General features: G+C 44.7%; 1 protein-coding gene across 4 annotated transcripts in view; it reads left to right on the top strand.

Moving 5' to 3' along the window:
- Window positions 1-834: 834 nt before the first annotated feature.
- Window positions 835-24,015, top strand: part of grid2ipa (glutamate receptor, ionotropic, delta 2 (Grid2) interacting protein, a) — a 68,126-nt gene continuing 44,945 nt past the window's right edge. For 2 of the 4 annotated variants that reach the window (XM_042319214.1, XM_042319215.1), the window contains exons 1-5: window positions 835-1,312; window positions 3,037-3,093; window positions 4,196-4,449; window positions 4,753-5,085; window positions 5,253-5,407. In XM_042319214.1, the coding sequence (XP_042175148.1) occupies window positions 1,231-1,312; window positions 3,037-3,093; window positions 4,196-4,449; window positions 4,753-5,085; window positions 5,253-5,407 (881 nt within the window). In that variant the 5' untranslated portion in view covers window positions 835-1,230. Of the gene's footprint in view, window positions 1,313-2,857; window positions 2,906-3,036; window positions 3,094-4,195; window positions 4,450-4,752; window positions 5,086-5,252; window positions 5,408-24,015 lie in introns of all 4 variants that reach the window. The other 2 variants (XM_042319213.1, XM_042319212.1) reach the window with 2 other exon arrangements.

The raw sequence follows: 24,015 nt of genomic DNA on the forward strand, positions 1-24,015 counted from the left end.
TTCACATGAGCCATGATCACTGTTAGAACAGAGGACACTCCACAGCTGTAGTGCTGCTGCCTGCATCTCCCACTGGAAACACACTGATCACGATTCCATTGAGGTCAAGTCAGCCCCGGAGGGGTGAACACTGTTACCAATAGGAAATGGTTTCCTCAGGGCTCATACTGAGGGATACTGCCAAATTTAAAACTGACACCTCACCCCTACTCTTAGACACTAGATCAGAAAGGTTATATATGTAAACAATGCGATGGCTGGTCCACATTCCCTATTGCAGTGCAAGGTGGAGCTATCACCATATTGCTATCACTTCAGATCTACAAGAGTACTGTAACGGGTGATTTGAAATTGAACAGGTCTCACTTTCAGGTAGCCAGATTGGGGGGGGTGCAAGCTTGACGTCAGTGTCTAACAGGGAACCAGGATTGCTCTCGTGCTGATCCTCAGCCAAGGTTCTGGAAGTTACCATCAGGTATAATAGACATTCACCAGCCTTGCTCCTTTTCTTCGCCTCAGGAATGTAAGGATGGTATGCTACCTGGAATGTGTTACCTCTAACCTGTTCCCTCAATCTCCAGTTTCCTAGATGAACCTTGAGGAGCCATTGTGTGCCTACTGCCTATAGACTACAGTGCCTCAACACTGAGGTTGACACGCTCTAATCAGTGAGAAGTGTCCCTGGCTGGCTCTCCTCACTGTTTCTGGGTCAGTCCTCAGCCCTTAGAGAGGGCCCCATCTGAAAGAACCAGAGCGAGAGAGGGTAGGAGGAGAGTGTGTGAGAAAGAGAGAGAGGCAGAGGTATTTATAGAAAAATGGGGCTTCGCGCTACCTTTTCTCACGAAAGAATCATTAGAGGACAAAGTGTCCCAGTTTTTGTATGGGCGCTCCGCGATAGCAGCTAGCTAGGGCTGTGGGCCGGCAGATTTTTACCTGCAATGGGGAGCCTGACTTACAGACCGTCTCCTCTCTCTCCCAGCCTCCTTCTCCTCTTTTGCCTCATATCTCTGGTTCTTTGATCCGTGAAAGGGAGACATCAGCCTACTTGTATGCTGATGTGACCTCTTGAGAGGGTTTGGGTTGTAGGTCTTGGTGGGGGTGCTGGAGCTGGGTACAGGAGCCAGAGAGAGGGTAAGGGCGTGACTGGGCACCAGAGACGGGGACTTTGGGCCGTTGACTGGACGTGTCCTCGCAAACCTTGACATCTCAGTAGACACCACCAGCGTCAAGATGAGGCGCTTTCTGAGCCGCAAAGGCCGCTTCTCGCTGCGCCAGAGCAAGTCTGGACCTCGCGGTGCCTCCAAAGATTTCTGTAAGTCTTTAATTCCTTTTCATTATTCCTCTTATCTGCTTCATCCCTCTCTTCTGAAGAGAGGAGGAGAAGAGACAGAAGAGAACAAAAGGACTAAAGCTGTGTGTGTGTATCTAGGTCGCGGGCTTCAGAAGTATTTCAGATTTGGAGAAGAGAGAAGAAGGCCGTGGGAAGTTTAATCTCGACGGTGGGGTTGCGTGTCCTGGTACATCGGAGAAAGAAATGTTTGATTTAACCAATGTACTTTCTCACAGGTCTAGATGTCCCAATTTATTTTGACACGTTACTTTAGACTTAGTTGTTTTATGACACAATACATACAATACTTACAACGTGAAATATAGAACGACCTGTTCTCACTGTGTTCGGAACTTTTATTCAGATAATCCGGGGCTCGTACATTTTCATAACACCATCACTTTGTTATTTTCCCTGCAAAGTCAGTGTAGAACTATGTAATGATGCCACTGTTGCCAGCTTTTCTCCTTTGAATTGTCTCAAACTGATCTGACCATCCATTTCTTGTTCACTTTAAGAAATCCACATACAATAGGCTACCTTTACACATTGGTACTGAGTGAGAGAAAGAGAGAGAGAGAGTGTGTGTGTGTGTGTGTCTCTTCATGCACCCGTTTCTAAGAGAGAAAGATAGAGACAGAAAAAGAGAGATACAGAAAGAGAAAGAGACAGAGGGCGAAAGAAAGAGAGAGAGTGTGTGTGTGTGTGTGTGTGTGTGTGTGTGTGTGTGTGTCTTCATGCACCCCTTCATAATGAGAGAAAGATTGCCACTTCAATCATTGAAATTGCATAAACTGCCTGCTGTAGTCATGGAACCTATTAATCTTTTCATTAAACATGAATCCTCATAGGATCATCATATGGCCTATTAAATGAATAAGGCTGAGGCTGTAGACTTCAGTGTTAGGAGGTTAACAATCTGGTACAGGAGAGAGTGAGGAGAATGAATGGGTACATCTCAATAATCTAAAGATGTTTCCTCTCCTTGTATCCAGCTTTCCTTCAACTGCACTGATCTGAAACAACTTGACAAGATAAAGCAAGTCATTTTGATAGGCCTCGATCTGCCACTTTGCCTTCAGCTATCGCGTCTGTTCAGATCAGTGCAGATGAGTGTGAGGAGACGAGAATAGGAAGCCATTTTGTGGAGTATTGAGTGGCACCCACTGACTGCAGTATGAGAATGAGGCCAGTGACCAGGGGAGGGCCAGCAGTTCAGAACAGAAAGCTATGACAGACATAGGCTGAGTCCCAACAGTCTAAAACAGCATCATTTGCTCATGTTCTGTCCATCATGATCACTGGTCTTAAAGCAGGTTGATCTGTAAAAACAATATGGTGGAAACGTATTCAGTTTGACCTGTTCTTGACGGAGAGGACAGGTGGGCTCAAAACTATGTGGTGCTAATATTTGATCTCTCGAAACATTGACTATATTCACTCTTCAAAATAAAAGTATATTTGTTATTGATTGGGTTATTTCTCATTGATCGCTATTATATAATAAAGTCAAGTTTTTTCCAATAGTTGATGTTCCACTCTCGAACCCTCCAAGCGGGGCGTTATACTATGGAGGTATGATAGTGTCTGTTAAAAAGTGATATCATTGTGTTCGACCATTGTGGATGTCCCTTAAGAGCAGAAAAACCTTCTCAACCCATTTCATTCTTGTGACGCTTCAGTCTCTGGTTCTCTCGCCCATTCAGATGATGCTTTCCGTCAACAAATGGGCTGTCCTCCAATGAATAATCCAATGAATATCAGTAAGACTTTTAAACTAGTTTCAAGTCCCAGATCTGGGTTCAAATACATTTAGCGTTTGGTTTAGCCTGCCTGGGGTTCCAGATGGGTAAGGTTTGTAGTTTTGCAACTATTCCATTGGTTCCATTGTGCCAGGCAAGCTCAATCAAGCCCAGATAAAGTATTTCAACCCAGGTCAGTCAAGTACAGCTACATTGTAGTAGTGTCTTCACTGCCACTTGTCTCCGCCTCTGAGACAAGCAACTGTGAAAAGAGACTACAATGTAGTTAAAGGTAGACTCAGCGATACAAATGTACCATTAGCAGATCGGGACGACTTCCAAAACATCAAAGAGCGCGAAGCAAGAGGCAAATCTCCTCCGCAGTTGTTGTCACGCAGCTATCATGTTGCAGGAGAGTGACGCAAACTCTCGTGAACATGTGCAGATGCTCTGTGGTGTGCATGCTCACAAGTGCAGCCTCTTGCATGGCACTCACTCTCCAGTATCTTTGGTTCTTCACACAGCTGCTCATATCGCTGAGTCTCCATTTAAATGGTATCATAATGTGACATTGCATGACATTGTTATTAAAATAATCTACACTCTTATACCCCAAATACATCAAGGTACCCTGGTTTTACCTGGCTCTGTCTTTGGTGTGTTCAGGTCATCCCGGGTTATCAGACCCTGCTTTGGATCCCTGGTCCAGAGGCAGGTCTGACCGTGGTCTTACCTGGGTCTCCACCAGTGTATTTGGGGAAACCTGGATTCTCATTATAGTCCCTGAATTCCTGCCACGCCTCCTACTGGTGTAAAAACAAATAAGGACCCATGAGGTTTTACCATTCTACCACAGCAGGAGGCGTGCATGTGACTGGGTCTGTAATCTGGTATATTTGGGGATAGTATTTGAGAAAGGCATGGACTCTAGACCCTGGTAATAGCAGTGTTTGTGTTAGAAGTATCCTGGTCCCAGATCTGTTTGTGCTCTTGTCAACTACATTGCTGTCATTGCCAAGTCAAACATGTTCCATAAGGAGTTGTCAAGACAGCAGAAACAGACTGGCACCCAGGCTATGTATAACAGGCTTAAGTAACCAACCCAATCCTGACTACTCTCCAGACCTGACCCTCCCGGCTACCAATCAGAACTGGCCGGAGGAGTTTGGGTTCACTCTGGGGGGCGCGGGCCCCAGCTACATCCTGTCTGTGATTGAGGGCAGCAGTGCCTACCTGGCGGGCCTGCAGCCTGGGGACCAGGTGGTGGACATCGAGGGCCAGGAGGTGTCCTCTCTCAGCACCCAGGCCCTGGTGGCCCTGGCACAGACTCTGAAGACTGTACCCCCCAGCATCGGAGTGGTGTCACGCATAGAACAGGTCTGGAACAGTTGGGAAATCATTTAGGCTTCAGTGATGCAGATAGTGGACATTTGACCTCGGTTTTTCACTAGAGACATTTTTTAAAGGCAGATAGGAGTTGGTTGTGACAGTGTTGTTGCATGTTACCTAAGCCTCAGTGTGATCACTACTACTGATCTGGAACTGTGAGCTGGGTAACACATAAGTCTAGGGCAAAATGACATGTACTTTCAAAACAATCTCCATTACTTTCCATGCAGATAGTTATCAAATAGACAGTTTATTGTCTTCACATCTAATTCTAATCTGACGGTTCCTTAGATGGACATCAATCCAGGCCCCGACGGCCGTTTCGGCTTCACCATCGTGGGAGACTGCCCCCTCTTGGTGGATGACTGCCTGCCCAACTCCCCGGCGGGCCGCAGCGGCCTCCGGGCCGGTGACTACGTCATGGAGGTCAACGGGATCCCCGTCAAGCATCACGAAACGGCGGCGGCCATGATCAAGGTGGCACAGGGACGCCCACTGCGTCTGGGCGTGCTCAGTATGAGACGGAGGATCAAGCGCCTCAGCCACAGTATGAGGGAGGTGTCACTGAGCGGGGATAGTATCAGGCAGGACCGTGCACACAAGGCCCTGGAGTTTAACAAGAAGGTGTGTGGGTGGCAGGGGTGTGTGCCTGCATCTTTGTCTTCTGTCTCTGCATCTGTGTCTGTTTCTGTCTCCAACTCTGTCTCTGTCTGTGTCTCCATCTGTGGAGGTCTCCACACTCAGAAGCCCAAAGAGGTCAACAGGAAGTTGTGTTTATCTTCTTCTTGCAGGTGGAGGAGGTGCTTGGTGATGAGCCAGATATAAAGGAACAGCTGTTTGGTGTTCTGAAGCAGTACGCAGCCGAGCGGAACGTGGAGAACCTAGCTGAAGCCCTCCCAGACATCTTAATCAATGAGGACCATCAGCAGCTGATTGACAGCGTCAGGTACCAATCAGCTGATTATAACATGCTATCATGCTGCCTCTTTGTGGCATTGTGTCATGGTCGGGTCAGAAAAGGGCCCGGTTTCCCGTTAAGCTTACGAATATTTGAACAATGCATTGTTCCTAAAACGGCCAAAGTTGTCACATACGTTTCCCAAAACACCACATAGAGAGAACGTTCACTAAGTGCGTCATTAGAAAGAGAATGATTCCACAATACTGACGACGGATCAGCTCCTAGAGAGATATTGTCACCTATGGCTGCAAATATTGAGGCGATTTAGACTATTCTAATGCTTACCCTACGAGGGAGAGTTTGAAATGTACTGGGGGGGGGGGGATGTCCGTAAAATGTATATAGGTTCAAAACTTTTTGTGAAACATCACAGCACATTTGAAAAAGATATGGCAAATAGAATATCATATATGGCAAATAGATCCAAATTGGATTCTGTTCAGAGATGGAAGGGTTGAGGGTAGCTGAAGGATGGGAATAGAAACAAACAAAGGATAACTAATGTAAAATATACTGTGTCTGTAAAATGTATATAGTATGTACTATATGAGCTGGAAGTAGAAGCCTAAGTGTTGTCCATTAGTTTACTTAAATTAGGGGAGGGGTGGTAGGGTTAGGGGAAAACATATATTTAAAAAAAAATGTTTGGACACAACAACTCATTCAAAACTATGAAATAACACATATGGAATAATGTAGTAACCAACAAAGTGTTTAACAAATCAAAATATATTTTCTATTCTTCAAAGTAGCCACCCATTCCCTTGATGACAACTTTGCATCCTTTTGGCATTCTCTCAACCAGCTTTACCTGGAATGCTTTTCCATCAGTCTTGAAGGAGTTCCAACATATGCTGAGCACTTGTTGGCTGCTTTTCCTTCACTCTGGAGTCCAACTCATCCCAAACCATCTCAATTGGGTTGAGGTCTGGTAATTGTGGAAGCCAGGTCATCTGATGCAGCACTCAATCAATCTCCTTCTTGGAGCCCTTACACAGCCTGGTGGTGTGTTTTGGGCCATTGCACTATTGAAAAACAAATGATAGTCCCACTAAGCGCAAACCAGATGAGATGGCCTATCACTGCAGAATGCTGTGGTAGCCATGCTGGTTAAGTGTGCCTTGAATTCTAAATAAATCATAGACAGTGTCACCAGCAAAGCACCCCCACACCATCACACCTCCTCCTCTATGCTTCACGGTGGGAACCACACATGCGGAGATCATCCGTTCACCTACTCTGCGTCCCATAAAGACACAGTGGTTGGAACCAAAAATCTCAAATTTGGGCTCATCAGACCAAAGGACAGATTTCCACCGGTCTAATGTCCATTGCTCATGATTCATTCTTGGCCCAAACAAGTCTCTTCTTCTTATTGGTGTCCTTTAGTAGTGTTTTTTTGTTGTTGTTGCAGCAATTGGACCATGAAGGCCTGATTCTTCTCTGAACAGTTGATGTTGAGATTTGTCTGTTACTTGAACTCTGTGAAGCATTTGTTTGGGCTGCAATTTCTGAGGCTGGTAACTCTAATGAACTTATCCTCTGTAGCAGAGTTAATTCTGGGTCTTCCCTTCACTGTGGTGGTCCTCATGAGGGCCATTTTCAAGCGCTTGATGGTTTTTGCGACTGCACTTGAAGAGACTTTCAAAGTTCTTGAAATGTTCCTCATTAACTGATCTTCATGTCTTAAAGTAATAATGGGCTGTAGTTTCTTTTTGCTTATTTGAGCTGTTGCCATAATATGAACGTGATCTTTTACCAAATAGGGAGTATTTCTGTATACCTCCCCTACCTTGTCTCAACGCAACTGATTGGCTCAAACTCATTAAGAAGGAAATACATTTCACAAATGAACTTTTAACAAGGCACACCTGTTAATTGAAATGCATTCCACCTCATGAAGCTGGTTGAGAGAAGAGTGTGCAAAGCTGCCATCAAGGCTAAATATTGCTACTTTGAAGAATCTACATTTTTGAGTAAAGCCAGACTGCCTATGTATGAGGATGACTCAACACAATACAAGTCAGCTACTACAGTGACTGAAATGACTTCAACACTCAACAAAGAGCTGCAGTTAATTTCAGAGTGGGTGGCAAGGAATAGGTTAGCCCACAATATTCCTAAAATTCAAATCATTGTATTTGGAACCAAACACTCACTAAACCCTACACCTCAACTAAATCTTGTAATAAATCATGTGGAAACTGAGCAGGTTGAGATGACTAAACTGCTTGGAGTAACCCTAGACTGTAAACTGTCATGGTCAAAACATATTGATGCAGTAGTAGCTAAGATGGGGAGAAGTCTGTCTATAATAAAGCGATGCTCCGCCTTCTCAACAACAATATCAACAAGGCAGGTCCTACAAGCCCTGGTTTTGTCGCACCTTGACTACTGTTCAGTTGTGTGGGCAGGTGCCTTTGCAATTGCAAATTGCAATTGGCTCAGATAATATGCATGTCAATCTCTCCTGGCTGAAAGTGGAGGATAGATTTACTTCATCACTACCTTTATTTATGAGAGGTTATTGACATGTTGAATGCATGTCAACACGCACAACAGCTCCGACACCCATGCATACCCCACAAGACATGCCACAAGAGGTCTCTTCACAATCCCCAAGTCCAGAACAGACTATGGGAGGCACATAGTACTACATAGAGCCATGACTACATGGAACTCTATTCCACATCAAGTAACTGACGCAAGCTGTAAAATTACATTTTAAAAACACCTTATGGAACAGCGGGGACTGAGAAGCAGCACAATATTGGCGTATCACACACACACACACACACACACACACACACACACACACACACACACACACACACACACACACACACACACACACACACACACACACACACACACACACACACACACACACACACACACACACACACACACACACACACACACACACACAAACACTTACACTTACTTACTTACGTACTTAGTAATGTGTATATGTGGTGGAGTAGGGGCCTGAGGGCACACAGAGAGATCTGTGAATATATTGTAATGTTTTTAAAATGGTATAGACTGCCTTAATTTTCCTGGACCCCAGGAAGAGTAGCTGCTGCTTTGGCAGCTAGTGGGGATCCATAATAAATACAAATAGCTGGTAGAGAAAATGCCAAGAGTGTGCAAAGCTGTCATGAAGGCAAAGGGTGGCTACTTTGAAGAATCTAAAATAGATTTGGATTTGTTTAACACTTTTTTGGTTGCTATATGATTCCATACGTGTTATTTCATAGTTTTGATGTACTCAACTATTAAACTACAATGTAGAAAATAGTAAAAATAAAGAAAAACATTTTAATGAGTTGGTGTGTCCAAACTTTTGACTGGTATTGTATATATTTAAAATAATATATATATTTATATGAAAATATATAAGGCGGATTGGAAATGATGCAGACAATTACATTGATAGAAGCTACAATATATATGCAATATTAAAACTGATCCACCCTCCACAGTCCTGGAAAACGGAACCCTTTGAGCAATCCAAAATTCATCTCGCCCATTTAGATTGATCGGTTCAGTTCAGCTCACCTGGATGACTTACTGTGCATTGAATCAGAACAATTGATTTTACCCACAGGGGGAGCTTTGAATGTTCATTGTAATTAATCATATTCAAGTGGTCAAGTGGTCTACCAATACCCTTTGTGTTTTAGTGTTCTACTACACAGAAATGAGCTTGGGGAGAGTCGAATAGACCTTAGTGTGTTTAATCGACCAGGACCAGTAAGTGTGCTGATATAGGATTAGTTTAGCCTTTTAGATCATATTGAATATAATTATATGGACAGGGGGGACCTGATTCTAGATCAGAACTCCTACTCAGAGATGCTTTATAAATACAAGCCCTGGCTGAGGTATTAATCGATATGGTAGTCTTCAACAACAATAGGTCTGCATTGGAGGAACAAGAGCAATTTAATTGCGTAACAATCAATATTTCATAGAAAAACTGCTTTCCTCATACTTTTTCCTCAGAATGGTGGCAGGAACAGAATCAGTTATGTGGTGAAGCTCAATGACTTTGATCAGATGTCACCAGTGGGCTGTCTCGTGGTGAGGACTGCCTGTTTGAAATCCTCCTCAGGCTGGAGATGTCAGTTTGGTTTGCATACTCCATGGGAACATCCCAAATGGCGCCCTGTTCCCTATAAGGTGCACTACTTTTGACCAGGCTCTTCTCTAAACTAGTGCACTATGTAGGTAATAGGATGGCATTTGGGGACGCAGCCCATTTATCCCTCCGGTACAGAGGGAAACTGTCAAAATCCCCAGGGAATATCACGTTTCTTTCTTCTCAGCATTGATAGCGAAGTAGAAAATAAACACTTTTGTGTGCGCAGGCACTTTCTGTGTGTCTGAGAGACTTATACACACACACACACATTTTTTGCATCTCATTGTTGATTATGATCGTTTTTTCAGTCCCTATCCAGCTCTTAGCTTCTCTGCAGACACTTTGCTGTTGGTGGTAGAGAGATGCACACGCAGTCACTCTCACATCTGCTGCATCTGCACACTGCAGTGACAGGCTTTGGACACACACACACACATACATGCACACACACACACATACACACACATACACACACACACATACACACACACACTTCCTTCCTCTGGTTTGGATTTATGAACCCTGTAGAAAGCGATGCTGCTGATGATGACCTGCTTCAGGTGAGTACTGCTGCCTAGTAATCTGAGTGATGTCAGTACTGTGATTTGGGCAGGTGTTGTGAAATAGACAGTTATGCAGGTGTTGTGTACACCATAAGATACAGTAGAGGGGTGGCAGGTAGCCTAGCGGTTAGAGCATTGGGCCGGTTGCTGGTTCGAAAACCTGAGCCGACAAGGTGAAAAATCTGTCTACGTGCCCTTGAGCAAGGCACTTTATGCTAATTTGATCCAGGGGCGCTGTACTATTATTAGTGACCCTGTTAAACACATTTCACTGCATCTAGTGTATGTGACAATAAAACATATATTTATTTTTATAATGTGGGTAGGATTTTGGTTTGTTTGACTAAGCCTTTGGCCAGTTTGATTAGTTTTGTGTTCCTCTCATCTTCCTGTACTTGATCAAATCAAATCAAATCAAATTTATTTATATAGCCCTTCGTACATCAGCTGATATCTCAAAGTGCTGTACAGAAACCCAGCCTAAAACCCCAAACAGCAAGCAATGCAGGTGTAGAAGCACGGTGGCTAGGAAAAACTCCCTAGAAAGGCCAAAACCTAGGAAGAAACCTAGAGAGGAACCAGGCTATGTGGGGTGGCCAGTCCTCTTCTGGCTGTGCCGGGTGGAGATTATAACAGAACATGGCCAAGATGTTCAAATGTTCATAAATGACCAGCATGGTCGAATAATAATAAGGCAGAACAGTTGAAACTGGAGCAGCAGCACAGTCAGGTGGAAGTTGAAACTGGAGCAGCAGCATGGCCAGGTGGACTGGGGACAGCAAGGAGTCATCATGTCAGGTAGTCCTGGGGCATGGTCCTAGGGCTCAGGTCAGTTGAAACTGGAACAGCAGCATGGCCAGGTGGACTGGGGACAGCAAGGAGTCATCATGTCAGGTAGTCCTGGGGCATGGTCCTAGGGCTCAGGTCCTCCGAGAGAGAGAAAGAAAGAGAGAAGGAGAGAATTAGAGAACGCACACTTAGATTCACACGGGACACCGAATAGGACAGGAGAAGTACTCCAGATATAACAAACTGATCCCAGCCCCCCGACACATAAACTACTGCAGCATAAATACTGGAGGCTGAGACAGGAGGGGTCAGGAGACACTGTGGCCCCATCCGAGGACACCCCCGGACAGGGCCAAACAGGAAGGATATAACCCCACCCACTTTGCCAAAGCACAGCCCCCACACCACTAGAGGGATATCTTCAACCACCAACTTACCATCCTGAGACAAGGCTGAGTATAGCCCACAAAGATCTCCGCCACGGCACAAGCCAAGGGGGGCGCCAACCCAGACAGGATGACCACAACAGTGAATCAACCCACTCAGGTGACGCACCCCCTCCAGGGACGGCATGAGAGAGCCCCAGCAAGCCAGTGACTCAGCCCCTGTAATAGGGTTAGAGGCAGAGAATCCCAGTGGAAAGAGGGGAACCGGCCAGGCAGAGACAGCAAGGGCAGTTCGTTGCTCCAGAGCCTTTCCGTTCACCTTCCCACTCCTGGGCCAGACTACACTCAATCATATGACCCACTGAAGAGATGAGTCTTCAGTAAAGACTTAAAGGTTGAGACCGAGTTTGCGTCTCTGACATGGGTAGGCAGACCGTTCCATAAAAATGGAGCTCTATAGGAGAAAGCCCTGCCTCCAGCTGTTTGCTTAGAAATTCTAGGGACAATTAGGAGGCCTGCGTCTTGTGACCGTAGCGTACGTGTAGGTATGTACGACAGGACCAAATCAGAGAGATAGGTAGGAGCAAGCCCATGTAATGCTTTGAAGGTTAGCAGTAAAACCTTGAAATCAGCCCTTGCTTTGACAGGAAGCCAGTGTAGAGAGGCTAGCACTGGAGTAATATGATCAAATTTTTTGGTTCTAGTCAGGATTCTAGCAGCCGTATTTAGCACTAACTGAAGTTTATTTAGTGCTTTATCCGGGTAGCCGGAAAATAGAGCATTGCAGTAGTCTAACCTAGAAGTGACAAAAGCATGGATTAATTTTTCTGCATCATTTTTGGACAGAAAGTTTCTGATTTTTGCAATGTTACGTAGATGGAAAAAAGCTGTCCTCGAAATGGTCTTGATATGTTCTTCAAAAGAGATCAGGGTCCAGAGTAACGCCGAGGTCCTTCACAGTTTTATTTGAGACGACTGTACAACCATTAAGATTAATTGTCAGATTCAACAGAAGATCTCTTTGTTTCTTGGGACCTAGAACAAGCATCTCTGTTTTGTCCGAGTTTAATAGTAGAAAGTTTGCAGCCATCCACTTCCTTATGTCTGAAACACATGCTTCTAGCGAGGGCAATTTTGGGGCTTCACCATGTTTCATTGAAATGTACAGCTGTGTGTCATCCGCATAGCAGTGAAAGTTTACATTATGTTTTCGAATAACATCCCCAAGAGGTAAAATATATAGTGAAAACAATAGTGGTCCTAAAACGGAACCTTGAGGAACACCGAAATTTACAGTTGATTTGTCAGAGGACAAACCATTCACAGAGACAAACTGATATCTTTCCGACAGATAAGATCTAAACCAGGCCAGAACATGTCCGTGTAGACCAATTTGGGTTTCCAATCTCTCCAAAAGAATGTGGTGATCGATGGTATCAAAAGCAGCACTAAGGTCTAGGAGCACGAGGACAGATGCAGAGCCTCGGTCCGATGCCATTAAAATGTCATTTACCACCTTCACAAGTGCCGTCTCAGTGCTATGATGGGGTCTAAAACCAGACTGAAGCATTTCGTATACATTGTTTGTCTTCAGGAAGGCAGTGAGTTGCTGAGCAACAGCCTTCTCTAACATTTTTGAGAGGAATGGAAGATTCGATATAGGCCGATAGTTTTTTATATTTTCTGGGTCAAGGTTTGGCTTTTTCAAGAGAGGCTTTATTACTGCCACTTTTAGTGAGTTTGGGACACATCCAGTGGATAGAGAACCGTTTATTATGTTCAACATAGGAGGGCCAAGCACAGGAAGCAGCTCTTTCAGTAGTTTAGTTGGAATAGGGTCCAGTATGCAGCTTGAAGGTTTAGAGGCCATGATTATTTTCATCATTGTGTCAAGAGATATAGTACTAAAACACTTGAGCGTCTCTCTTGATCCTAGGTCCTGGCAGAGTTGTGCAGACTCAGGACAACTGAGGTTTGGAGGAATACGCAGGTTTAAAGAGGAGTCCGTAAATTGCTTTCTAATAATCATAATCTTTTCCTCAAAGAAGTTCATGAATTTATCACTGCTAAAGTGAAAGTCATCCTCTCTTGGGGAATGCTGCTTTTTAGTTAGCTTTGCGACAGTATCAAAAAGGAATTTTGGATTGTTCTTATTTTCCTCAATTAAGTTAGAAAAATAGGATGATCGAGCAGCAGTAAGGGCTCTTCGGTACTGCACGGTACCGTCCTTCCAAGCTAGTCGGAAGACTTCCAGTTTGGTGTGGCGCCATTTCCGTTCCAATTTTCTGGAAGCTTGCTTCAGAGCTCGGGTATTTTCTGTGTACCAGGGAGCTAGTTTCTTATGAGAATTTCTTTTAGTTTTTAGGGGTGCAACTGCATCTAGGGTATTGCGCAAGGTTAAATTGAGATCCTCCGTTAGGTGGTTAACTGATTTTTGTCCTCTGGCGTCCTTGGGTAGGCAGAGGGAGTCTGGAAGGGCATCAAGGAATCTTTGTGTTGTCTGTGAATTTATAGCACGACTTTTGATGTTCCTTGGTTGGGGTCTGAGCAGATTATTTGTTGCAATTGCAAACGTAATAAAATGGTGGTCCGATAGTCCAGGATTATGAGGAAAAACATTAAGATCCACCACATTTATTCCATGGGACAAAACTAGGTCAGCGTATGACTGTGACAGTGAGTGGGTCCAGAGACATGTTGGACAAAACCCACTGAGTCGATGATGGCTCCGAAAGCCTTTTGGAGTGGGTCTGTGGACTTTTCCATGTGAATATTAAAGTCACCAAAGATTAGAATATTATCTGCTATGACTACAAGGTCCGATAGGAATTCAGGGAACTCAGTGAGAAACGCTGTATATGGCCCAGGAGGCCTGTAAACAGTAGCTATAAAATGTGATTGAGTAGGCTGCATAGATTTCATGACTAGAAGCTCAAAAGACGAAAACGTCATTTTTTTTTTTTTTGTAAATTGAAATTTGCTATCGTAAATGTTAGCAACCCCTCCGCCTTTGCGGGATGCACGGGGATATGGTCACTAGTGTAGCCAGGAGGTGAGGCCTCATTTAAAACAGTAAATTCATCAGGCTTAAGCCATGTTTCAGTCAGGCCAATCACATCAAGATTATGATCAGTGATTAGTTCATTGACTATAATTGCCTTTGAAGTAAGGGATCTAACATTAAGTAGCCCTATTTTGAGATGTGAGGTATCATGATCTCTTTCAGTAATGACAGGAATGGAGGTGGTCTTTATCCTAGTGAGATTGCTAAGGCGAACACCGCCATGTTTAGTTTTGCCCAACCTAAGTCGAGGCACAGACACGGTCTCAATGGTGATAGCTGAGCTGACTACACTGACTGTGCTAGTGGCAGACTCCACTATGCTGGCAGGCTGGCTAACAGCCTGCTGCCTGGCCTGCACCCTATTTCATTGTGGAGCTAGAGGAGTTAGAGCCCTGTCTATGTTGGTAGATAAGATGACAGCACCCCTCCAGCTAGGATGGAGTCCGTCACTCCTCAGCAGGTCAGGCTTGGTCCTGTTTGTGGGTGAGTCCCAGAAAGAGGGCCAATTATCTACAAATTCTATCTTTTGGGAGGGGCAGAAAACAGTTTTCAACCAGCGATTGAGTTGTGAGACTCTGCTGTAGAGCTCATCACTCCCCCTAACTGGGAGGGGGCCAGAGACAATTACTCGATGCCGACACATCTTTCTAGCTGATATGCACGCAGAAGCTATGTTGCGCTTGGTGATCTCTGACCGTTTCATCCTAACATCGTTGGTGCCAACGTGGATAACAATATCTCTATACTCTCTACACACGCCAGTTTTAGCTTTAGCCAGCACCATCTTCAGATTAGCTTTAACGTCGGTAGCCCTGCCCCCTAGTAAACAGTGTATGATCGCTGGATGATTCGCTTTAAGTCTAATACTGCGGGTAATGGAGTCGCCAATGACTAGAGTTTTCAATTTGTCAGAGCTAATGGTGGAAAGCTTCGGCGTCTCAGACCCCGTAACGGGAGGAGTAGAGACCAGAGAAGAATCGGCCTCTGACTCCGACTCGCTGCTTAATGGGGAAAACCGGTTGAAAGTTTCTGTCGGCTGAATGAGCGACACCGGTTGAGCGTTCCTACAGCATTTCCTTCCAGAAACCGTGAGAAAGTTGTCCGGCTGCGGGGACTGTGCCAGGGGATTTATACTACTATCTGTACTTACTGGTGGCACAGACGCTGTTTCATCCTTTCCTACACTGAAATGACCCTTGCCTAACGATTGCGTCTGAAGCTGGGCTTGCAGCACAGCTATCCTCGCCGTAAGGCGAGTACAGCGGCTGCAATTAGAAGGCATCATGTTAATGTTACTACTTAGCTTCGGCTGTTGGAGGTCCTGACGAATCGTGTCCAGATAAAGCGTCCGGAGTGAAAAAGTTGAGGAAAAAATAAATAAATATATGAACGGTAATTAAAAAGTGAAAACCGTAAAGTTGTCAGGTAGCAAAACAGGTTGGCAACAAAACGCACAGCAACTCGAAAACAAGCCTGCAAGTTTAACAGTTGATAATGCCCTGAGGCCAGTTGTGATGGTGAAATGTCATAGAGTTTGGAGTTTAGAAGATAGCTGCTATTTGTCAACAACTGTACTATTGATGGTTGGTAGAGAGGACTGTTTTGTCAGAACGCAATGGTACTAATACTTAGTTGATAGCTACTGTAGGCTTCCAACGGTGGGGGTTCTAGTTTACGTGTTATCAATTGTCAAAATAAATGAATGTCCTGGCTTGGGCGTTGTTTGTTGCTTTCTGCTTCTTATAAATTTTGTGCAGTGATGATGAGTTTCTCTCACCATCAAGGAATATTCCTAGCTCACTCTCCTCCACTCCAAAAACAGAAGGCTCATATTATTATTCCATAACCAGTGTTGACTGGAGAGAGTTTAGTCTGCTCCCTCCCTCAGTGGGAGGGGAGGTAAGAGGTAATGTAACATAATGTGACAGATGTGATAATGGGAGAAGATCATGTAGTTTGGGTTTCATTTGTATGTGTCACAGCAGAATCTTACTCCCAAAAACTTCTCTCTTCTCTGCCCTCATCAGGGGCGTTTTGTAGGATTTGGGGCTTAGCCCAAAGCCAGTAGGGATATCCGGAGGTGTTCTCCCCCAGCCAAAAAAAAGAAAGGAATTTCAACAGCCAAATGCATTAATTTGGTGCACTTTGAGATGAACATTGAGAGATTAGAACATTGAGAGATTTAATTTATTATGGATCCCCATTAGCTGCTGCCAAGGCAGCTACTCTTCCTTGGGTCCAGGAACAGATAACTTGCACCTTCCCACCTCCCACAGCAGACACTGCCCGTACTCAATTACAAATCTACTGTGCCTCTACTCTGGAACACTCTCTACTCTCTTCTCTGGACCAAATACATCTACAATGTATTGCCAAAAACCTCCATACCACTCAACAACTTCAAACAGACTCCGGCCTGTCCAATTAGCCAAACTGATTAAAGAATCCCACAGTACCCAATCTCTCTCACTCACACGCACACAAGCATGCATGCACGCTGTGCAGTAATTAGAATCCATAAAGCAGCTTCAAGTTCTTATGGGCAGATGGGATGGTAGCATACCACCTGGCCAACATCCTGTGAAATTTCAGAGCGTGAAATTCAAACTGCAGAATTATAAATATTTAACTTTCATAAAATCACAAGTGTAATACATCAAAATAAAGCTTAACTTTTTGTTAATCCAGCCGCTGTGTCAGATTTTCAAAGGCTTTACGGCGAAAGCACACCATGTGATTATCTGAGGACAGCGCCCCGCACACAAAACCATGAAAAACATTTCAACCAGGCAGGTGCGACACGAAAGTCAGAAATAGTGATATAATAACTGCCTTACCTTTGATGATCTTCTTCTGTTGGCACTCCAAAAGGTCCCAGTTACATCACAAATGGTCCTTTTGTTCGATAATGTCATTCTCTATATCCATAAAAACTCAGTTTAGCTGGCGTGCTTCAGTCAATAATCCACCCAGTTTCCCTCCATCAAAATGCATACAAAATAAATCCCAAACGTTGCTAATAAACTTTTCCAATCAAGTCAAACAAAGTTTATAGTCAAACCTTAGGTACCCTAATACGTAAATAAATGATACAATTTAAGACTGAGAATCGTTATTGTCTTTAGCGGAGAAAAATACCAAAGAACGCACTCTCTTCCACGCGCTTGGAAACACTACAGCCAAAATAGGAGCCACCTAGAAAACTACAATTTCTGGCTCATTTTTCCAAAAACAAGCCTGAAACTCTTTCTAAAGACTGTTGACATTTAGTTGAAGCCCTAGGAACTGCAATCAGGGAGGACTTCGCCTTCTAATAAAAGAGACCGCCATTGAAAATAGTGGTAGGCTGAATTATTTTTGGGGGGGATGGTTTGTCCTTGGGTTTCGCCTGCCATATCAGTTCTGTTATACTCACAGACATTATTTTAACAGTTATAGAAACTTTAGAGTGTATTCCATCCAAATCTACCAATTATATGCATATCCTAGCTTCTGGGCCTGAGTAACAGGCCGTTTACTTTGGGTATGCTTTTCATCCGGCCGTGAAAATACTGCCCCCTACCCAAGAGAGGTTAAGTGATACAGTCCACTGTGTGCTCACCCCTCCTCTGCCGCTCTCCATCATTTTCTCTGTGTCGTCTGCCCTCTTCTGTTGCTGTATCTTAGTCTTTTATGTTACTGTGTCTTGTCTACCCTCCTCTCTTTTCCTGTCCTAGTTGTAAAAAAATGTTTTAATAGTCATTTCAGTGGCTTTTTCACCTAACCTGCAAATTCTTTGTAAACCATGTTTTACGTTTTCATTGTCTGTATTTCACCTGTTTTAATTTGTGCAAATAAATAATCTACAGAGCATCTTGAAGTGATACAGTCTACTGTGTGCTCAACCCACCTCTGTTCTCGCTCCATCTGTGCTCTTCTGTCACTTAAAGATTCTGAGCACTAATGTTAGCTTACTAGCATTAGCCAACCCTTATGCTGAGGGAGACTAGCTAGTTAGCTACCACCAACCCTGCACAAACCTGTGGCTAACTCAGCTGCTAATGCTGAACTTCGACTTTCTGGCTGTTCTGCCCCCTCCACATCATACACTGCTGCATGCTCATGCTCAACCTGCTTGCTTCTTTTTGCCTCTCTTTCGGAAGAAGTTCCAAATATCCATATTGGCTCTGTGCTATGCTACAGACTCTGACTGAGTAACAGGCGTTTTACTGAGTGATGACATTGTCATGACTTTACTTTCATTGATATGATGACTGTTATTTATTTAATCCACTAACTACGTTTAATTGTTACCCGAATAAATTAATAATTTAATGACTGACTCATTATGAATTTGGGGCACCATGGAACAGGTTGTTTAAAGAGTTTCCATCTCCTGAATTAAACTCCATAAGGTATATATTACATCGATAAACAGTCATCTTATTTACCATTACCTTGTATCATTTCATCATTCTGAACAGTTGTAACCTCATGCTTCTGCAAAAAACCCAGCCTTACTCATGATTCAGTACGACACAAATTGGTTTCATTATTTATTTACTAGCTAACTAAATACTTACACAGAATAAACATATACACTAACACACAATACGGTTTTTACACAACGACATGGAGAAGGAGAGAGGAAAAGACACTTATCGTCAATACATTTTCAGAACTATTCTCACAGTAATCATATAGTTTGCACATGAACCGCCACCCGTTTGGAATAAGAAATCATGAATGTATTTACGTATGGGTGCCTTTGTTCATCGTGTTGTCCTGAACAGAACTACAGAGTTCACTCTGATCCATTCTCTCCTGAAGCTGCTTATTTGAAGATAAGAGTCAGCCCTGCTGATGGTTCCAGTGGGATGATGAGAGTAGTGTACTACGGTGATTTGACAAGAGTAGGAGGATGGTTTGACTCAGGACAGCTAATCAGCTGTACCAGTGAATGTCTGAGAGGGGAGTTTGTTTTCCTCTTCGTGTTGATAGTCAGGATTTGGACACGATGGACATGAGCTGCAGCTTGCCGTCTCTCTGGTCTAAAGGAAGGTGAGTTTATTTCTTCATCTCTTGTTGAGGTTCAAAGTTCCAACCATTTCAAACATGTAGCTACTGCCTCACATTTCCTGGTCTAATGTTAATTACTGTGGGCAATCCTTTTATGCACTCTTGTCAAAAGTGGATTGTTCCGTCAGTCTGACACGCTCTCCGACCTCACTCGGGGCATGGCTACTTACTTATGCACAGTTTATAGGAGATAGATTCTCTCATACCTCCGAACACACACATTCCTATCTTAACCAAAATACTTTAATATGTTTTCATATTATATGCACAACGTTAAGGATGGAGACTTCATACTGTAGTGTAAATACTTTTCAAGTTATAGTATTTCTTTTATACCAGTTTTAATGACATCACAAAATAAAAAACAATATGACATTAGTTTCTATAGCTCCCCACTGACCATTCCCCACATTGTTATGTGAGAAATATTGTTCCAGTATCCACTTTTGTCTGTGTGAGAGTTTCAGTGGGAAAACTGTCTGTGAAACATAGCCATTCCTTTGTTTGATACTAAAGGGTAGATAGATGTTCTTCTTCTACTTAAATTTACGACAGGGCGTTAGGTGTCAAAACCCCCACCAGTTCCCTCCTCCCCTCTTCTGTGGGTGAGAGAAGGTCTGGTTATTGTGAACCATTGCCAAGCTGATCTGACCCATTGTGATCCTCACAGGACAGTCATGACAACATTAACATCTAACTGGTGCTGGGGGGGGGGTCAAGGGACGAGAGCGGTCCACTGCATTGAGAAATCTTGACCTATCACTGCAGGCTCCGTGTCACTCTAGGTACTTTTGCAGTGCCTGATACTGTCTAGCGCAGTATATTGTAGTGTTTATTTTTGTAATTACAATCTGCCAGTAAAACTTTTAAAATGTTATACTGCATAACGCAAGTGATGTGTAGTTATGGAAACTCATATCAGACTGAAATGAGACAAACATATTTTTACGTTTTTGGGCTGGACCAAAAACATTAAGTGTTAGGGAATAATGACGCCACTGACTCTCATTGCCCATAATCCCTTTATTCATTAGGTGTTAGTCAGAGAGCTGTGACCCAGTCTGTAATGGGCCGACACAGACCTGGGCAGACACAGACCTGGGCCGACACAGACCTGGGCAGACACAGACCTGGGCAGACACAGACCTGGGCAAGCACAGACCTGGGCAGAGATTGTCTTGTTCACTGTCTTGTCATGATATAATCATTACTTTTCCTGTGTTTGTGACTCTGTCTGCACTCTGTAAGATTTACTGGTTGTTGTTAACCAGACAGATGGAAGATAACATTGTATTTTTACATTAAAAATCAATCATGAAAATATTAATGATTTTGTTTAGTTGACAACTAAAATGTGTGCTTGTCACACCCTGACCTGTTTCACCTGTCCTTGTTATTGTCTCCAACCCCTCCAGGTGTTGCTTGTTTTCAATTTTGTTTTTTTGAATTGTTACCCCTCAGGGGGCCACCGTTTTTTCCAAGTTGGACCTTCGTAATGCCTACCACCTGGTTTGGATATGCGAAGGGGATGAGTGGAAGACAGCCTTCAACACAGCCAGCGGACATTATGAGTACCAGGTAATGCTGTTTGGACTCACCAACGCCCCCGCTGTCTTTCAGGCTTTGGTAAACAATGTGCTCCAGGACATGCTCAAATGTTTTGTGTTCGTCTACCTTGACGACATCCTGTTTTTTCCCGGTCTGCCCATGAACTTGTTCTTCATGTCAGGCAGGTCCTTCAGCGCCTCCTGGAGAACCAACTGTTCGTGAAAGCCGAGAAATGTGTGTTCCACCGCTCTATAATCACTTTTCTGGGATATGTCATTGCTGAGGGTAATGTCCAGATGGATCCTGGAAAGGTGAAAGCAGTGGTGGATTGGCCTCAACCTACATCCAGGGTGCAGTTGCAACATTTCCTAGGATTCTACCGCCGTTTCATTTGGGGTTACAGCACCCTGGCGGCCCCCCTCTCGGCCCTCACTTCTCCCAAAGTACCGTTCAAATGGTCTCCGGTTCACAACAGCACCCATCCTTATCCATCCGGAACTGCCGCTTCAATTTGTGGTTGAGGTGGATGCATCTGATGTTGGAGTGGGGGCCATCCTGTCCCAGCGATCTCCACAGGACCAAAAGCTTCATCCCTGTGCCTTCCTGTCCCATCGTCTCAATTCTGCAGAGAGGAACTACGACGTAGGCAACCAAGAACTCCTGGTGGTCAAGATTGGAAGAGTGGAAGCACTGGCTGGAAGGAGCAGAACAGTCATTCTTGGTCTGGACCGACCATAAAAATTGGGATTATCTCCGTACAGCCAAATGCCTTACCTTTAAGCAGACCCGGTGGGCTCTGTTGTTTACCAGATTCAACTTCACCATTTCCTACCGCCCAGGATCCAAAAATGTGAAGCCTGCCGTCTCTCTCACCGATACAGTTCCTCTGCCACACCCTCGGTCACCGAAACCATTCTCCCTACCTCATGCCTAGCAGCCACAGTGGATTGGGGTATTGAGACCCTGGTTCGGCAAGGCACAACGTTCCCAGCCTGGACCTGAAGGGGGCCCGGCCAACCGGCTGTTTGTCCCTAACTCAGTTCGGTCCCAGGTCCTGGAATGGGCTCATTCCTCCAGACTAACCTGTCATCCTGGTTCCCACCCTACCCTAGCCTTCCTTTGACAACGTTTCTGGTGGCCCACAATGGTTCCTGACGTCTCTGCCTTCGTCACCGCATGCATGGTGTGCGCCAAGAACAAGACTCCACGGCAAGCTCCTTCTGGCCTTCTTCAGCCACTACCAGTCCCTCATTGTCCCTGGTCCCATATCTCTCTGGGCTTTGTTACTGGGCTTCCCCCGTCTGATGGCAACACCATCATTCTGACAGTGGTGGATCGGTTTTCTCATGGTGCATCACGTCTTCTGGATCCATGGTCTCCCGGTGGATATGGTTTCTGACCAGGGTCCTCAATTCTCATCTGAGTTTTGGAAGGCATTCTGCATCCTTATTGGGGCATCAGCCAGGCTGTCCTCCGGATTCCATCCCCAATCAAATGGCCAGTCGGAGCGAGCTAATCAGGACCTGGAGACCAGCTTAAGATGCCTGGTTGCAACCAACCCCACTACCTGGGGCCGTCAACTGGTCTGGGTGGAGTATGCCCGGGAACACCCTTCCCTGTTCTGCCAAGGGACTCTCCCCTTTTGAGTGTTCCATGGGGTATCAACCTCCATTTTTCCCGGAACAAGAGCAGGAGGTTAGCGTGCCCTCAGCCCAGATGCTATTCTCAAGGCCAACTCCAGGTATTGTTGACAAGCGGACCGTTGCCGGACCCCAGCTTCCCGCTACTGCATTGGACAGAGTTTGTGGCTTTTCCCTCAGGATCTGCCCCTTCAGGTAGAGTCCCGCAAGCTGTCTCCCCGTTTCATTGGTCCTTTTCCTATCAGAGTCCTGAGTTCCACTGCTGTCCGTCTTGTGTTACCCCGTACCCTCCGTATTCACCCTACCTTCCATGTGTCCAGGATTAAGCCTGTGTCTCCCAGTCCTTTGTTTTCTGTTTCCAGGCCCGTCCCTCCCCCCCGTGTCATTGATGGCCAGGCAGCATTTACGGTGAGACACCTCCTGAGGGTTCAACCATGGGGCAGGGGTTTCCAGTACTTAGTTGATTGGGAGGGTTATGGAACTGTCACACCCTGATCTGTTTCACCTGTCCTTGTTATTGTCTCCACCCCACCCAGGTGTTGGTTGTTTCCCTGTGTATTTATCCCAGTGTTTCCTGTCTCTCTGTGCCAGTTCTTCTTGTATGTTTCAAGTCAACCAGCATTCTTGTCCCATACTCCTGCCTTTGCTGTTCTCCTTTTACTAGTCCTCCCGGTTTTGACCATTGCCTGTTCTGGACTCTGTACCCGCCTGCCTGACCATTCAGCCTGCCTTTGCCTATTCCTTTTTGGATTATTAAACAGCTTAAACTCCAACCATCTGCCTCCTGTGTCTGCATCTGGGTCTCTCCTTGTGTCATGATAGTACTTTTGAACTGTACTTTGCACAGGTTTGAGTTCACATGTCATCGTACTACAGCATCCAGTTTGTTGTGAAACAGTTTTGCTCAGTTTTGAGGAGATTGAGGTCCTGATTGATGTAAATGGTTGCTGATGAGGTTCAGTCTCTGGAATATAGTCTAAAAACCCTGCAGCTCCTGCTGTTGCCATTTGGACTAATGTAGATTGTCCTGTGTTGCTTGCTGTACTTTATTGTTTTCATCCCTCTGACCTTTGCTGGGCAGTGATGAGCTAGATTTGACTAACATATGCATCTCCACCAGCCTCGTACGAACCATTCTAATCTTGCAAGCTCACATTCGGTTTCGCTACCCGGATTCATATAGTGTCTGTGTAACGAAACTGAATGTGAGATCGCGAGATCAGGATGGTTCGTACAAGGCTACGTCTCCACTGCCTCCTACATAGATTACCATGCGAGAACAGCAGCGTGTGCGTCACACCTCCACCACTGTCTCATTCCCTCTCATCAATATTAACTCTCTGTTTATAATGGGTGGACCCAGATGATCTGTCACTGGGTGTTATCACAGACTTTATT

This window comes from Oncorhynchus tshawytscha, unplaced genomic scaffold (assembly GCF_018296145.1).
Source record: "Oncorhynchus tshawytscha isolate Ot180627B unplaced genomic scaffold, Otsh_v2.0 Un_scaffold_1341_pilon_pilon, whole genome shotgun sequence".
Taxonomy (NCBI): Eukaryota; Metazoa; Chordata; class Actinopteri; order Salmoniformes; family Salmonidae; genus Oncorhynchus; species Oncorhynchus tshawytscha.